Genomic DNA, 18,884 nt, shown 5'->3' with positions numbered 1-18,884 from the left:
CCTTAATTTCTCTAACAAGTAGCTATTGTTATGTGACTAAAACTAACTCATATATATAACAATATGTTCTTTCAAATAGGCCCCCATATAGCACAGCAAAGTGTCTGCAGATTTATACTGCTATAAACTGGGTTTTGATGCCCGTGGTGGGCAGAGCACAGATTTTACAGCTTTGTGCTTAACTTAAAAGAAACAAACTTTCAAATGGAAGATTAATTTTCTTTTTACATTTATTACTGAGTCTAGTAAAGTTTAGACAAATGAAATCTCACACAAATTTCTGTATTTGTTCTTTAATTACAAGCTATTTAATCCAAATAAATACATCTGCTGTATCAAATACCATTTTACTCAGTTAAGGCACAAACTGTTTTAAACAGAGCCAAAACAATGCAAGCTAATCCAACAAAAATATAGTATGTGGGGAAATAAAAAATGAATGATGAAAATGGATAAAAGATCATTTTAGACTGAACAGCTAATTACTTCACATGTTTATCTATTTTTACAATTGTTCCTTTATGCATCAATTTTATGTGTTACATGTTTGCATATATATGTTTTCACATTAGAAGATAACAAAACTGAAACCATGCTGACTTTGATCAAACTTCAAAATATTTTAATAAACTGTATGTAAGTATTAATATGTTAAGCATAAATGACAATCATTACGCAATTGTTAAATGTCCGGAATGCTGATGCTCACAAGGTTTTAAGCATTCAGATATAACAGAACAATTACGATCAGAACTGCTGCTATAATGACTGTTTTCATTGAGAAACACAAAAAAACTAGCTGGGATCTTGTTGATGAGGGCTGTTCAACATTTTGTATACTTCTTAAGTTACCTGATGCAAAACCATCATCATCATCCAACCTGAAAAGAAAGAACCAAATAGCTGAAGGAAGTGCAGTATACACGGGGTTTAGAAGTTAATACCACAATAACTACCCTTAGAGACTAACAAAATTTGGCTTTATAATCTGTTTACACATCTATACTGTTCAGGTCCCTTGAAGAATTGTTGAAAAGGGTACTAGGATGATTCCAGAGATGGATGGGTTTTCATACAAAGAGTATCTTAACTTACAATATGGTTGTGGTGATAGAATAGTCATGGTTGATAGTCTATACAATCCTCTAACATTTAAGTCTAATTATTAATTACTAACTTTTTAACTGATTTTAAAACGACACTTGTGTAAAAAGATCCATTTACAATTAAAAGCAACACAATGTTAAAAGCTTACACAATAAATAATTATTAAAAATAGGGACTTGCCCTAAAAGACTCTACATATGTTTCAGTGTCTATATGAAGATAGTGTCATATGTAGAGTCTTTTATGGCAAGTCTCTGTTTTTAATACTTATTTATTGTGTAAGATTTTAACAGTCTATCACTTTTAATTGTAAACAGATACTAACTTTTTATTTATTACTAGGAGTAAAGGTTACTAATAATGGAAGTGACCTCTTCACCTTTCCAGTCTCGATAAGAGAAGAGATGGGGTGATCTGAAATAAATATTCAAAACTATTTAAAAGAATTAATAATATTGAATCATCATTTTTTTTTCATGTTGAATTGTAAGAGCACCGGATAAAAAGTAATAAGTTTAAGATTAGAAAAGATTATAGACATCTCCAGTTGAGACAGTTTTATTTCTCCAATAGGGTGGTAAATCTGTGCAACAAATTGCTACATACAGTGACATAGATTAAAACTTTACAAGGAGTTTAGGAAAAGGGTTACTGAATACCTAATGGATTGGGATGAATTTAATAATTAGTTTTCTGTTGAAAAAGTTAAGAACATTTGACTTGTAAAGATGTCATGTGATCTTGAGTAAAACTCTGCTAGGAACTGTTAAATATTTGTGTTATGATGACAGTTTTCGAATGTTAAGCGAAACTAAATGTGTGAGCACATGTAGGTTTAAATAATAAATAAGTAGTAGTTTCACTATTTCATGGTGTGTGTCCTCAAGTCTGATGAAACATGGATTAGCTGCAATTACACACACACACTATATATATATATATATATTACAAATTTGTGATAAGGATCTTTTATAAAGTGACTGGGCTGCTTTTACAGCTTTGGGTTATATCAAGTTAATACTAAGTATCCATTAATTGAGGTTAATACAAAAATCTAAGCCCCCTATGTCTGCAGACTTACAACGCTTGAAGCTGGGTTTCAATACCCGTGGTGGGTGGAGCACAGATAGCCCACTGTGTAGCTTTGTGCTTAATTACAAACAAACCAATCAAAAGGAAGGAAATGGGAGTGACCAACAAACATATTGTGAGATTCAATGATAATATTGAACAGTAGAAAACATATAGTGAACACTTTCAATATTTCATATTAGCAAATGTGACCCAGGAGAAAAAGCAAGCAGTAATTTTGTAAATTCTACTGGAGGGAGAAAATGTATGGCCTATAGCAAAGTTTGAAAATATCAGAGAAGACTAGTAATAAGTGTTATGATGAAACTGTAGCATTATTATAGGTGAATCTTTCACCTAAGCAATTGAAAAATAATGAATAGTTGTTTTCATAATCAAAACCAACAAGCAGGTAAACTAACTGCACAGTACAAAGTAGATTTATTAAACACTCGCTTTGCCATATGCAATCAGATGAAAGATTGATGCAGAACTGATATATTTGATAGAAACAACAGCTTAGTCACGGGTGACATATAGTGATTGAACAACTCCAATAGTACCTGCAGGGACTTTAACCTTATGGGTCAAAGTGTACATGTCATTACCTTTTACAGAGTTCTATTCAACACTTAATTAAACAATTTTATTATCAATGTATGTAATAAACTTGGCAGTAAAATGTAGGTTATAATTCAAAGTCTTTTACTATCTAAGTTTTAGTTTCTTAATTTCAAAAGAAAATATTTAAATAAATTCTCAACCTTCTATATATTCTGAATTCTTCATTTTAAGTTTTCTTTCTTCCCTTATATGGGTTTCATAGTGTGCACCAATTAGACAGACAAAATAAAAATATCGAAAAGACAGAATATAGAATAAAAACTCTCAACTTCTTTATTTTCTGAGATTATCAATAAATTTATCACATCCACATTCATGTGAGGGATATTGAATTCTGATGCTATGTTACAGAACTGTTACATAAGGGATATTTCAGAATTATTAAAAGGAAGGTTCTGGCTAATAGCGTGGCCAGAAATATTTCTCCAAACTGAACAGTAGACCAAATAATGCACTTTATGTTAGCATTTACAAAAAATGGTTGGCTGAGCATCACTATATTCATGGATGTGGCCAAGCAACCGAATGCAGCACACACGTGTAGATTTTGTGGAACACATGTACTTGATTAAGTTGACTGTAATTGATCCACATTCAAAGTGATCTGTAGTATGTGTAATAACCTTTATTTACTACAGCCAGCATGTAGCTTGTTTAGAAACAATGATATACCTGAACAGCTTGTGGTTCAATAATGGTGTCAGACACATTCATTACATGCCATTTCATTCAGTCTTTAACAGGTTAGCTGAATGGTTTGTCCAAACAATAAAATAAACACCAAATGCAGCAAAATGAAATGCTACCAGCCATCTTTAGTTGGTCAAGTTTTTAGTGGTTCATGATAATACACCTACTGCAACAATTAATGAGTCTCCTGCTATGCTGTTTTTCAAGTGCAACCTTTACTCATGACTGGATCTGTTAAAACCAGATATGTCATCTAAGAACCAAAGAATCAGTAGTCATGGCATTGTGCAGGCAACCAGAGGCTGAAGACATTTTCACATTGTACAAACTGTGCTTGCTCATGATTATCAGTCGAGAACAAAGTACACCCATTAATGGTGAAGACTGGACTAGCCTCGATGTTGGATCTGATGTCATTTGAAGAAGTTAACCAGATCAGATATGAGATCAGTTTGTAAGTTATGAAAATGGAAATCTAACAGTAATGAATAAATCAATATCTACAGAACTTTACTTCACTGATGGTGCACTATCATTATCCATTGTTATGACAGCACCTGCTGTGGACTCACCATCACAAAAATACAGCAATTTCTGCCATTGGCTGATGCTGTTCATAAACATTAAACTATTCAGATTAAGAAACCTACAAACAATTTGGATCTATAGAATATTACCCTCTCCTGAGCTGATGAGTGCAAATGTGCAAACTGAATCTTAAAATTTAAGTACAAATAATAATTGAAACAATTTCTTTTACACACAAATATTCTATAGTTGATATTTCATCATTTTTTAACACTGATTTAATGTAATTTGTAAAGAGAATTGAAAAAAATATTCAAGTTTATACAACATGTAAACACCAGTTTATTAATATATATAAAGCAAATTTGATTTTTTCTAAGCTAACACAATATATACCTAATATGATGTTATAACCTAATGAAGAAAGTTGCTACAAATGTATTTGGGGGCAGAAGAAAAAGTTTAAGATCATCCCCCAAACATTATCTGAAAATAATGTATATTAAGCAAAAAAGAAACAACCTTCATACCTTTTCTGGCCATAAACTGGACTACTATGATGATCTACTGATTGAGGACTGTCGGTTGATGACACTGGTCGTCTGTGTGTTACCTGTATTATACTTGTCCAAGCTCTATGTTATGAAAAAAAAAGTTTCAACTTGGTTACAAGAATATTACACACTTAATGATCCATAACTCACGAGAATGGCAATTAACTGAATTAAGTACTACTTGTTTCTTCCAAGAGAATTTGACTTGCTTGTAGAAATAAGGTAAAACTTTCTAAACCACAAAAATGGCTTCTCAATATTCCTGGTTGCCTTACTTCAACAAGATAAATGCTGCTAATTTACTCAATTGTGCATGGAATTATCTAGATGATATTATATAACTGTCTACATGTATTTATACAATAGATGTTTGCTCATTTTTAAATTTCCTTTGTACAAGTTTTGGACACAAGTAGACATTAACTGTGACTAGACAACTATATTTAAAAACTATGCAGTCATGAAACTATTCACTAGCAAAAATTAATTAGCCCTTTTACTGTGCAATAAGCTGGTTGTTTCAAGAATGCAGGGATGTTCCTGCTCATTGCAGCATTTTTTTTAAAGCATCTAGATCCTGATGCCGACACACGTGAACACTGCAGTAGAGGGAAACATTGTTTGGTAGCTGTGGGATAAATCCGAAATTCACAGATATATCTGAACGTCACAGAAAAAGGGTTAATACAATTATGTAATGAATGTGTATAGTTGTTTAATTATCTGCTTCACATACAGTATTTCAATACTGATGTGAAATAACTATCATGAATAACTCTAACATTTATCTTTAACAATATTTGATTCTTAACCAAATAAATATTAACAGTCTATTATTAAAAGTGATGCACCAAAGTAGATTTTCAAATCAACAATAAAACTGATCAGCTTTTGTTAGGAATTTTCTTGAGCTAAAACTATTTCCACTGAGCTTTTCCCTCTCCCCCTTTCAGAAAAAGAATGTCTGAAATAATTAAAACACATTAACAATGATACAGTAAAACAGTACTAACAATGAATTTAATTATAATGAGCAAGTTCTAATAAGTAACAGATTTCAGCCTTTAATGTGTCCAGATAAGGAAGTAGGGGAGAGAAGGATAAAAGGTAATGAAAAACATAAGGTTATTGTTATGGAAGGTTCATTAGTACAGCATGTGGATAGGATAGTATGTGGGGTAAATAGGGAGAAAAGAATAAGATTATGCCATCTAGTGGCAAGGTTGGAGGATATAATTGACAGAGTAAGTGATATAGGAAAGGATGCTAACATGGTGCACTTTTTGTTGTATACACAGATGTAGGAGGAAACAAAGTAGAGGGTTTTATAAATGATGTTCAGTCATGCTGGATTCATGTCACAAGTAGGATACCTCAGGGCTCAGTGGTAGGACCTTTTCTCTTTTTTAATTTACATCAATGACATAGATGAAAGAATGTTCAATAAGTTATTTACATTTGCTGTGGGGTACCTCAGGGCTTAGTGTTAGGACCTTTATTTTTTAATTTACATCAGTAACATAGATGAAGAAATGGCTGTGAGGATGCTGCTGCTGTTACATAAAAGGATTCGGATTATTTGGTGAGTCGGGCAAATAAATGGCATATGGCTTTTAATTATAATAAATGCAAAGTAATGTGTGTGGGTTAACAGAACTTGAATTATGAGTATAAATTATTATTTTGATGAGAATAACCTTAACAGTGTTATCAAAGAAAACAATATTTGGTGTTCTGATTGGTCAATCTCTTGAGCAATTCAAGCAATGTAGGTGTAGAAAATAGAATTTTAGGTTGTATCTACCTACAGAAATATTGAATACAAATCTAAAGAGGTCATAATATCATTGTACAGGTTACTAGTTAAACCATATTTGGAGTACTGTATTTAATCTTGGACTCCTTACCTTATAAAGGACATTATGTTGTTGGAAAGGGCTCAGAGGGGGCTACTAAGATGACCCCTGGGATGGAAAGTTTGACATACAAGGATAAGTTAAGATCTCTGAAATTGTGTTCTTTTGAAAAAAGAAGAGTTAGAGGGGATCTTATTGAAGTGTTTAAGATTGTTAATGGAACAGATAGTGTTGATACAATATATTTTTGTAATTAATGGTGAGAATGGTAAGACTAGGAGATACAAATATAAATTTTGGCAGGGTAGGAGCCATCTTCAGCTAAGGCAGTTTTAATTTTTTAATAGGGTATCTGGCCTTTGGAATGAGCTGCCTTTAGATGTGGTACATATTTAAGTTAATGGAGTTTAATGATAAATGTTTGAATAAAAAAGGCTGGCTTTGAGCATTTTACTTTTATTTTAACTTAATATAGTGGATGGGAGAGCTTAGATGGACCAACTGGTAACTTGTTGTCTTTAAATTATATGTATTTAATAAATATATGTCACTGGGTGGAGCCAAACTAGTATGTTTTATAGTTTATTGTTTTAAACTGTCTGTAGTAAAGAACAATGTTATTCTTCCTGATAGAGGTCAACTGTATAGTCATCAGAACAATTATTGTTTCTTGTCATTTACTACTGGATAGTATCAAGTAAGAATACTTTCCCTATTCATGTACTGTTATATGTTTTTGAATTCAGACATCTGTATTATTGTTTTTCTAGGGAGTGTTGTCCATGTCACATGATGTGTGCATAGATCAATGATTTAGGTGATATAAAATAACAGTTAGGCTAGAGTTATCTTCTGATTTGTTACTGAGTTAGCAGTTGCATTAATCAGTTTGTCTATTAATTAAGTTTAGAGTTTGTGTTTCAACAAGCACCATTAAATGAAATAGACTTTGCATTACTTATTTGACCATATAATTCAGAAGAAGTTACTTAGCAAAAGTAATTTTTACCATTAACAGTTTCAAATTATTATAAATCATAAAATTCTTGGAGGTTATTTGATATTAATGGATATTAAACATAAACTAATAAATTTCAAAGTTTCAAAAATATAAGGTTAAGTTTCAGAAAGAAGAAAAACTATTTATTATACAATAATTTATATGGCTACCTGCGTGAACTTACAACAAGTATTAGGTGTATAGTGAAAGCTGTGAAATCCTAGATAAAAAAACAAAAGGAGAAATTACTGGAAAGTAATGCACAAGACTAGTAGAAATGAGTAACAAGTCTTTCAAATAAATGGGAAAACCTCACACAAGCAAAGAACTGAAACATACACAAACAGGAACAAAATGCCAGAAAAAGTTAGTAAAGAAGAAAAGACTTCACATTTTTGTGTGACTCGTATATTATTAGGAACTCTCTAATAAAGAGAGTCATGTACTCTCAAGCAATTTGTTGCATAAATAGTTTAGAAAAAATCTTGTTAAAGAAAGAGCTGATGGAGCCTACGTGGACCCCCATCAATAATTATAGGGTTAATTAATGAAAAAATAGAAATAAGCTAATTTGTGACAAATCAAAACATAGTACTATTAACCCTTCCTCCTAGCATTGCCTGCTGGGTAACACAGGAATACCTGCACAAACTAATATGAAGGTAAAAATCAACATGTTCATCTGTTCTTCTAAAATCAACATAAATAATTTATCAAAAGAAAACATTAGCTATTGAAAAAACAAATGAAAACAGTACAGTATTTGAATTGTTAAAAAGTGCTTCACTAGTAATTGCTACTGGGTTAGCCTTTTAACTCAGTTAGTAGAAACTGTGACTGATCATGAGTTCAGGAAATTCAAAAATTGGATTTCTCTTTCAACCATGAGATAAGATGGACTTTGTACATGAAAAGGAAAAAAACACAGTAGATTGAATTATTTAAACGTGCATGCTAGTTAGTTAGTTCTTTAGCTCGGTTTGTAGAGAACTTGCCTAGTGTGCAAGAGGTCCCAGATTTGATTACAAATCTAGAACAGTCAAAAATCGGACAACCGCACCATCTCTATTATTTGTTCACAAAATCAAGCATTTCCAAAATTTCTTTGTGAAAAATAACACTACCACAGTAAGTTAATATGTAGGTGTTAATTCGAGTTTCTATGTATGTAAAAAACTTTTGCTGACAAATTTTTACAGGTCACAGTGTTTAACATATCAAATTGAAAGCTGATTTGATAGCTTTGTTGTATATTATTTGTGGATTCTCTTTAGGGCCAAAAGTAATTTACTTATTTGTTTTTTGACAAGTTTTCTGTCTACTTGGTTCTATATTTTACCATGATTTTTTGTTTTTTGACAAGCCTAAGCTTATCAATTGTTATTTTAAATATTAGGCTGATATTTAAATGATCATTAAATGAAATATTTTAATAAAATAAAACAAGTAAGTAGAATTATGATCATATCAGAGCTTCTACCACTATAAACTGTCCTATCACATCATCTTGAATCAACTGTATGAAACAGATACTAAACTTTATGTCTACGATGAATTCATACCAAAACATATATACCTAGTAATGAACATAGCTGTTTAAATATATTATTCAAACTATATTACTTGAAAAGATTAGAATACATTGTTTCATCAGATGACTTAGGACAAACATATTTTATTACAATCATACTTCACCAGGATAAAACAAAGAGGCATTCACGCTATATAAATATAATGTTAAAAAAATATTATATTTACAGCTGGAATTTTGTAGTTTTGAAGCAAAATACAAATCGTTATCCTATTAAACCATGTGAGGTTTAATGTTCAGTGCATGTTAAATCTAAAAAAATAAATATGTTTTTATATATAAGTATAATTATTATTTTTATACTATTACATTTTACAATAGGAACAACCACCCTTAGACATTGTTAAGAATACTTTATAAAAACTCTAAATAAGTTTCTCACTTTCTCCAATAAAGTTAGCTACTATTGATAAAACTCAGTAGACCTCAACAAATTAACAATTATCGTTAAGTCATAAACATTGTCAACACAATCCCCAAAAGCGTGGATAACCTTATGGAGTCTCACAGCCAGTCTGGTCAGCAAAGCCAGTTTGTGCTTTCTGAATGTATTATTTCTTACTTAGAATTATAATACAATTACCTGGTTTAACAATAACTAAGCATGTCACTGAAGTGAAAAGTTTAAAGCTTTGTTTTAAGTCAAGTAATAGTTACACTCTTTATGATCACATAAACAAAAGTCAGGTCTAATATGGATTCAGCAAGAATATCTATTATACTTATTCTCATTCCAGGACTTAAATGATAATCAAATCAAAATTATTCTGCTGTAATACTATTTATATTGACAGGGTACTTGTTCTATTCAACACAGTCAAAAATATTACACTTTAAATCCCATAATTTATGAAAAATCAGAGCATGAAATTTGATTAATTTTTCAAACGTATGAATTCACAGGATAAATTAATTTACAAGTAAATACAACTGAATTCATCATTTCTTAAAGTTACATTTTATTTCACACCACTAAACTACAGACTTGACACAAATGTTTCTATTAAAAACTCATTATTAATATACTATTCTAAGTCCATTATTAAGATATGAAGAGATTAAATGTAGCTCATTTAGAATACACTATTCATGTAAACAAGAATTGCATAAAACATTGTCAAACGTTAACTTTCATACTGAGAAACTTTTTTTCTTTCTTCTCAACATAGCCTTGCATTGCCAGGTGTTTAGGGTGCTTGACTCACAATCTGTGGATCGTGGGTTCGAATCCCCGTCTCACCAAACATGCTCGCCCTTTCAGCTGTGGGTGGGGGCAATATAATTTGTCAATCAATCCTACTATTCATTTGTAAAAAAGTAACCCGAGAGTTGGTGATGACTAGCTGCCTTCCCTCTGGTCTTACACTGCTGAATTAAGGATGGCTAGTGCAGATAACCCTTGCGTAGCTTTGCACAAAATGCAAACCTTCTCAGTATATCCAAATTGTTTACAATTAACTTAACAGAGACAAATTTTATTTGCTTAAATAACTGGGTGAAAATTGACTGAGATAAATGAACAATTGAAGAATCTTTTTAATACTGGCATTCTTCATCACTAGATCACTCTCCTATAATTCATGCTTTGCAAGAATTTGTTTGTCTGTGAACTCCTCTCACAGCTTAAAAGCTAATGGGGCCAAATGTACTCTTAGGGCAGCTATAGAATTGGGGCCCTCTATGAAACATGAGGGGAGCACAGATATACTAATCTATGTAATTATCAGAGACACACCCCCTCCCCGCCCCAAAAAGTAAGGATGAGATCATAATAAAGTATCAATGAGTACTTGCTCAAATTAATATATTTTCCTCAGCTTCAAGCCCGTTTCTTTAGTGTTTCCAAAATGTGGAGAAACTCATGCAGTAAAATTATATAGCTTCTCATTAACTGGACAAACGTTTTATATAAAAATAATTAATAAAGAACTGAAATAATTTTACAAAATTTCTACATATTAGCAGAACTTTACCTTTCATCTGTTATAGAACACTGATTCTCATCAAATTCGTTTTCAAATGGATCATCAGAATAACTTTCACCTTGAAGGATACGAGCCAGTTTTCTTTCATAAACAGCTCTTGTTGAACCTACAGGTGGAGAAGAACAACACATAAAGTATAGTGCATTACTAAGAACTCCCAATGTACACATACAAAAAGTGAATAGAGAAAATAATTACCTCAAAAGATAAAACTGTATCATCAGATAACATAAGTAATCACATTATATAACATTTTTTTAAATGCTCTAAACAACAGCTGAAAAATTCATACAATTATTACTAAGCATCAATAATATCAATTTCTGTCACATAAAATATTCAACTAATCATTAAATTGTTTACAATTATTCCAAGCATCCAAGTAATCAAAATACTGCCATTATAATTCCTCTTTTATTATTTTTGACAACTTCAAGGTTGTTCATCTTAATTTATTAGTGTCGCAACTCATAAAAATAACCAACTAATCAAAATTAATCTGTCCAATTATTCCAACTATCCCAGTCTCATGTGAGACTTTTACTTGAATATAATTGATTAATTCACCAAGCAATGAATCAATTAAAACATTCCATTAATCACCCAGAGCAACTCTAGACTGTACTTGGAACACTATCCAGCTAACTCCAAACACTCATTCTACTGCTTCAATTTTTTAATCTATATTAACATCTAACTACTAACTATACAAAGATTTCACATTAATCTCCAGGTATTAGTTTTGTTGTTCTTCTTCTGGTGACTTAATTCAAAGTGAAGATATATAAGATGCAAATGTATATATTACTTGTATGTTGGTCAAATAAAATTATACTGGACTCATAAGCTTAAGTCATATTCTATGACTTAAATGCATAGTGCCATGGATCAGCAACCTTGAAGGTGAGTTCTTAGTCAAAACCTAATATAGCAGTGATTCCCAAACTGGACTCCATCAGGCAGTCTCATGGGGACGGGGCATACAAAATATAGAAATATTCTCTTTAAAACTTCTCTGACACTAAACAAAGCACTATTTTCAGCAATAATTCTGTTTATTCAAATATATATGACTAGACAACGATATTTATGTAAAAGAACAAAATAAAGTACTTAGCTAAGAGTTGTTATTATTTAAATTTTTTATAAAATCTGGATTCTTAACTAGATTTTCTATAAGATTTTTGGGAGATTCAAGCTAAAATGTTTGTGAAGCCCTGTTCTTGCTAAATAATATGATTACATTTACTTATTTTCCATACACTAATTGGTTTAAATGTATGATTTGAAGCCCGTATTAACAAATGAGCAGATAAAAAAATATAACATGTAATACATCTACCTAACAAGGTAGCATTAAATCTTGACAGAGTTCAAAATTATTTTAAAAAAAATGCACCTGCTGAAAGCAAATACAGCATTTTACTTGTGCCAGAAAGTCCTTACTTGTACTAACAATATAAATAAAATATACTTATTCTAACATTAATATATCAAGTCAAATATATTATTATGGGGAGAAAAAACAACAACATTGAAACTTTTTTTACCCTAATTGTATATTACCAAAATAATACAGATTAGAAAAACAACTGTCTCGGGATCTGGGAATGAAAGTATGTTCCACACAGCCTTAAAAAAATACTGGTGGTATATACCATACATATATATATATATTGCATGAATATGGCTCAAGCTATCAGGTCAACACTGATATAAAGATAATTCCTACTTTTGCTTGGTTATATTTACCTTATCTTTATTCACAAAAGTATTTTTGAAGAAATACAGCACTATGTGTTGTTTCATAAATTTTTTTTTATACAATATTGTAACTTCTATGAATGTTTGCTGTAAAATTTGACTGATACAAAATTATCTTCTGCTAGTGCTTAGATCATGTGCAACATTATGTAAAGCTACATGTGTGAATGTAATATGAAACATGTTATGAATATTTAATGATTATTTAACCTTGTTTAACATTCCTTCTGTTGTATATAGGAAACTCACCAGTAATTGGCCCTACATCTACTCCAGCATTTCTGAGTGACATAAACAACTGCTGGTCTGTTAATTCTGATATGTTAATTCCATCCACAATGAGGTTAGGCATTTTTACAAGGAAAACTTGTACCTTATGGTAGCACTGAAAGAAAAAAAAGAGAAATACTTAAACATTACTAGAGCAAGAGCTGAATACTGACATGCACCTATATTACAACACAATATAAAAATAAAACATTATTTGGAACACACGCTTAATTTTAAATATCCCAATCCTTTTAATTCTCTTTTAACTAATTTTAATTTATGATCACATTTGTTGTACTCCTGAATTCCTTTTATAATGTTACAAAATCATGATGTATTACATTTCTATTCTTAATTGTTTTACAACTACATTGTTTTCAGCAACAGTCCCTATCTAGGTTTGCTTCTTACATCAGACTTAGTCTGACATGGTGTTTACTTGCAACAAATCTATTACTTTTTAAGTTTCCCATAACATTAATTTCAAAAAATGCTTTGTTTTAATACGAATAATAATAAGAATTAACTTCAATTTCTTTATTTATATTTTATCCTACCTAAAGTTACCCTGGGTTGTTTGTTGTTAAGCACAGTGCTACACATTAGGCTATGTTCTGGTAAGTGCAGGTACTGAAACCTGGTGTTTAGCATTATGAGCCCTCAAACTTACAACTCAGTGATAGGAGGTAGGTATCCAGGAGCTCACTACTTAACAGCAATAATGATAGCTGAGTGATAGGTTTCAGTTTTCTTGCCTGTTTCAATGAGGCAATTAGTACTTCTAGTCAACTATAACAAACAGGATTCATTACTAATAATTTATATGTTTGTTCTGGTCTGTTAATGTAGTGTTTGTCAGAAACATATAAAAAGACATTTCATTTATACTTACTTAAATGATACTGAAATTAAGCTAGCTAACTTAGCTGATAACACTATCTTTCTAAGGATAGTTGAGTGAAGTTTTTTGTTCAATAATTTTATGTAAAGATAATCTGCTGTCAAACATCCAGAGAAGTTTCCAGATTAATATAAATGGTTTAAGTAATTTCAGCTTTGAAAAGAAAATAATCTAAGTACTTGCTGTTTTTTATTTAGAATAGCATAGACATACAGCTATTGAAAGTAATTTTGATTTCTTAACTGTTAAGATTAGTAAAGGTGACTATACTTTATAACTGGAAACTAGATCCAGACTTAGTCTTTGGCATAATTTATTTCTGCATGCTTATAAAAGTTATAGTGTCAGAGCTGTTGGATAATTATATGGATTTGTAATTTTAATTTATATTTAATCATTTACTAAGAAAGGTTAAATTCTTGAGGCTTAACTTTTATACCATACGCAATGGTGAAGTATGACTTGGTTTTTCCATTCATTCTAAATTATGTTTTGCAATGTTAAATAAATAATACATTGATATAATTCTGAATTATTTTCAGTATCACAATACCACTAGAGTACTATCATGAAATTATAAATTTCTATTTGTCTGACAATGACAATTAAACTTTACTGATGCTGTAACAGGATGATACATGTAGGGTTACTAGATGTCCCAGTTTTCAGCCTCAATAAGAAGCATTAAAAATTTTAAACTATGTTTTTTTGTAGCTCATTGTGTGTTTAATATGTAGTTTGTCATTATATACGACTCCTTTAAACTTTACTTGTAGAATCACCTGAGAAAGACACAATACTTTACAATGTTCCCTCTTTTTCTCTGCTATGTTTTCTTAACCTGTCATTGGGCAGCCTTAGGAACTGAGATGTGAAGATCTGCCCAGCCTCAAAAAAAAAAAAAAAGACAATATTTTTATTTTGAGTTGGGTCAAAACAAATTGGGAACGTTTTTTTAGTTATTATATTTCAACTATATAAGCTTTTAACGTGTGGTTTTGGAAAACACTGCAATAAACATCAGATATTAGAATTTGAAAATGTTGTATTAAGTGTCACAGTTTCATTCTGTATAGAAAACATACGCACAAGTTTTTTTATTCTGGACATCTGGTAACAGTAAAAATTTGATGAATCACTAATGCGACATTAATGATTAGTATTAGTTACGCTAACTACTACTGTGTCACTACAGATTATAGGTTACCGCTCAGATGTCACCTGCTAAGTTCCCGACTTTACAAGTTATCGTTTGTAAGATGTAAAGTTGGGCCTATTACTATTAGTACTAGGCCAAACGTTAGAGCATGTCGTAATACGTGATATTATAAGGCATAGCGGAGTGTTGTAATAAATTGTAACCTTTAGTTCTTAATATTTAGCCTTTTTTTTCAACACTCAGTATCATAGTCTTATATTCCATAAGTACTTGTCTATTTCACATATATTTTAGTAACACTAACAATCTGTAATATACCCTAGACCTAATAGTAACACAGACACGAGTTAAACGAAGCCGAAATTCAAAATTAAAACAAAAAACAAAGAGCCTAAGCCCTACACACTACAAAAATACTAAATTAGGTCGTAAATAATAATCACATTTTTTAAAGATTCTTCTTGAATTTTAAAACCGTATTAAGTAAATAGTAAATTTATTGGAAAAATTATAAATGCTTTATACTGAACTCAAAAGTTAATAATTTCACACAGCACAGGCCATACAACCACTTTCTGTGACCGTTAATTTAAAATAACACTCTGCTCTCTGGTGAAGAAAAATATTAAGGCCTATATTAAGCCTCTACGAAAAATTAGCTATGACTAATTTGTTTCTTTCAGCACAAAGCTACGTAATAGGCTATCTGCGCTCTGTCCAAAACGGAGAAACAAATATAAATGTTTTAAATAATTTCAGCTTTGAAAATAAAAAAATTAAATACTTGCTGATTTTTGTTGCTCGTTCGGTGTAGCATAGAAAACTTACAGGTGACACAATTAAGGATTTCAAAATAGTTAAGATGGGATTACTGTGACTGAAACCTATGCTGGTTAAAAGGTTTGTTTGCTTGAATTTATGCACAAAGCTACACAACAGGTTATTTGTGCTCTGCTCACCACGGGTTTATAGAGCTGTAACTCTGCAGACATGCCGCTGTGCCACTGGAGGGCAGGTTAAAAGGTTTGTTTGTTTGTTTTTCGAATTTCGCGCAAAGCTACACGAGGGCTATCTGCGCTAGCCGTCCCTAATTTAGCAGTGTGAGACTAGAGGAAAGGCAGTTAGTCATCACCACTCACCACCAACTCTTGGGGTACTATTTTACCAACGAATAGTGGGATTGACCGCCACATTATAATGCCCCCACGGCTGAAAGGGCGAGCATGTTTGGTGTGACCACCTGGCCATGCCGGGCCTAGGTTAAAAGGAGATCTTACAGATTTCATATTTCGTCTACCAGTAGTAATAGCTAAAAACTTTAAAGTACTTTACATTTCGGCTGAAATCTTCATTTTAATAAATGATCTTAACAACAACAACAAGAATAATAAATGAACAAACACTATTCATTTCTGCACACATTACAACTGAAAACAAATTATTCCAGAAGTTTTTCTTTTGTAATTTCACTACGTCCCCAATGGATCAGCAGTAAGTTCAAGCACTTACAAGCAGTTTTGGTTTAGCTCTCGTCATTCAGATCCACTTGCTAGTATCTGGGTGCCATGCCTAAAGTATTTAACCATGAGATACCTCCCAATGCATCCAGGCATTCATTCATTTGTGGAAATGGGAGGGTATCAATGTGAGTTACTGTAATAGCTGTAATATAGTACTATAGCTGTACTTTGTTTACGTTCCCAATGGCATTGACTGTCCAAACTCAGACTCAAGTGTTGCATCATCTTTTCTCAAATCTAGCCATTCCAGGCACTGGCCTGTCTGAAATGTCCCAAGAAATGGTCAACGTCATTTTTTTATGTCCGTAAATGTCAAAGAGGGTGATTTACTTTGCCTCTGTCACAGCAATCTGTGGCTTTGGCATAAACCTCTCGCTCGTATACTATTGGCCAACACATCCTAAACCTCAGAATGCAGCAGAGTTGTCTAATACAGGGACCCATATACTCACAACAGTGCTAGATTGCTAGGTCCCTGCCCTTGAGTCACAGAACAGTGACTTACTGGAGATAACTCACCCATTGGTTTTGCATGTAACCTGTGATCACCCTGGTAGTGTATTTCCTGCTATGTAGAGGCTTACCACTGCATCAGAGACCACCTTTTTCGCCAGTATGTGTTCAGCGTCTCACACACTGGTGCTTCCAGTCTCTCATCACCAAGTCATATCAACTAGTGCTGGATTGGACTACTTTAGTCAGAAATACTTGGGAGTCCTGTAGAGACTAGCCCATCCGGTTATGGATTCATGAGATTTGCAGCACTACAATGATCTTCAGTTGTACATGTCTCCCATGGGTTGAGGAAGATAATTTATTATCCATCTAAGTGCAACAGATAATGGCATTTCTCTTTCCCAGGTCTACAGCTACAATAAGAAAATGACATCATGGGCATTCATAGCATCTATAAGAGTCTGAGGTATAGGAGAGGACTTCTCTTAGACTAGACAGCCATGCACCCCAGTGCATGACATTCCTTGTAATAATAAGTCCTTTGACCAGAGAAAAATTACATTTCTTCAATTGTGAAGCTTCAACTGAACAATGCAAGAGTTCAAAAGAGCACAGGTAAATATACTCATTCAAAGAAAACAGATGCTCCACAAAAACGAATTATTTGGTCATGGCACCAAATATTCTCCTTCCTATCTACTATGTAGTATTCTCAGATCACCCGCCTTCTCTTAGGGTAATTAGATGGATAAATGGAGGTTCGTTAAAATATCTTTTCCAGAGTTATTCTAAATTTACTTATTTTTGACTGAGTTTGAAGCAAAGAAAGAGGTTGAAAACAATGTACAGCACAGTAAAATAGTCTTTATTTCAAATAAAAAATCAAGAACAAAGCATATGTATTTTGTGATGCTTTTACTGTATATTTTTTAATGTGTTTAACTCTTTCCATACGAAGATAATGGAATTCACCGACCTAATAACCACAAAAAAACCATACTATAACTTTTAACATAGTAAGTGCATCTTCGAGAAATTTTGAAAGCTTTTAGTAAATACTAGACAGTCCGTGACCCGTTGGGTCACCCACTATTCAGAGGGTATGTAGAATTTGACTGAGAAAATTTTCTCATTTCCTTACCTACCATAACCAAGGCACATTATTGAGAAATTCTTCAAGATCTTGTTTTTGTCATCTTACACCTTTTAATGAAGATGGGAACATTGACAGGGAAATAGATGTGAACGAAGAAGTTTCGTAAATAGCGCAAACGGTAGTGTGATGTAAAATTACTCATGCTAGAAATTTTCAAAAAAGTGACCCGAAATACAGCGCTAACTCGGTAACCCGTGGCCCGATTAAGTTTCGTAAAGAGCGCGAACAGCAGTGTGAATGATTTTTTGACTGAGAAGATAAGAAAACAAACAATCTCAGAGTTTTAGTAGTATATAGATAGATTCTTCAAGTTCTTGTTTTTGTCATCTTACACCTTTTAATGAAGATGGGAACATTGAAAGGGAAATAATATAATAGCCAATGCTCGGTGATCGTTTATAAAATTTTGTTTTTGTTCTCGACTTGATTTTTATCTTATTACCTCGTCTCCATAGTTACTATTTGCAAATAGTCAATAATATTGTCGGTCCATTTTATTGTTGTTCTTTCTAAGCGCCGTTATAACACATTTTCATCTCATCATTTAATTTCTGTTGTGTGTATATTGTTGTATAGAAGATACTTTAAAGTGATTCATCACGTGGAAAACAGTTTTATAATAATGGAATGTACGAAAAGAGACCCTAAAAAC

The 18,884-nt window shown here is 32.0% G+C and overlaps 1 protein-coding gene across 6 annotated transcripts; it reads right to left on the bottom strand.

The window, feature by feature from the left end:
- Positions 1-277: 277 nt before the first annotated feature.
- Positions 278-15,747, bottom strand: LOC106462666 (emerin homolog 1-like). 6 transcript variants are annotated; one of them, XM_022389983.1, is made up of 6 exons: positions 15,544-15,628; positions 14,724-14,829; positions 13,020-13,155; positions 10,995-11,112; positions 4,551-4,655; positions 278-881 (listed from the first exon to the last, which is right to left on the bottom strand). In XM_022389983.1, the coding sequence occupies exons 3-6, from the start codon at positions 13,120-13,122 to the stop codon at positions 716-718; spliced, it is 492 nt and encodes a 163-aa protein (XP_022245691.1). In that variant the 5' UTR covers positions 13,123-13,155; positions 14,724-14,829; positions 15,544-15,628; the 3' UTR covers positions 278-715. The 6 variants fall into 6 exon arrangements, with proteins under 6 accessions (XP_022245691.1, XP_022245692.1, XP_013778064.1 ...); XM_022389984.1 differs by lacking the exon at positions 15,544-15,628 and adding an exon at positions 15,031-15,265; XM_013922610.2 differs by lacking the exons at positions 14,724-14,829; positions 15,544-15,628 and adding an exon at positions 15,631-15,747.
- Between the last annotated feature and the right edge of the window lie 3,137 nt (positions 15,748-18,884).

This window comes from Limulus polyphemus, unplaced genomic scaffold (genome assembly GCF_000517525.1).
Source record: "Limulus polyphemus unplaced genomic scaffold, Limulus_polyphemus-2.1.2 Scaffold1219, whole genome shotgun sequence".
NCBI classification, from domain to species: Eukaryota; Metazoa; Arthropoda; class Merostomata; order Xiphosura; family Limulidae; genus Limulus; species Limulus polyphemus.
Note: the sequence above shows the minus strand (reverse complement) of the source record. Positions and strands in the feature narration are given on the sequence as shown.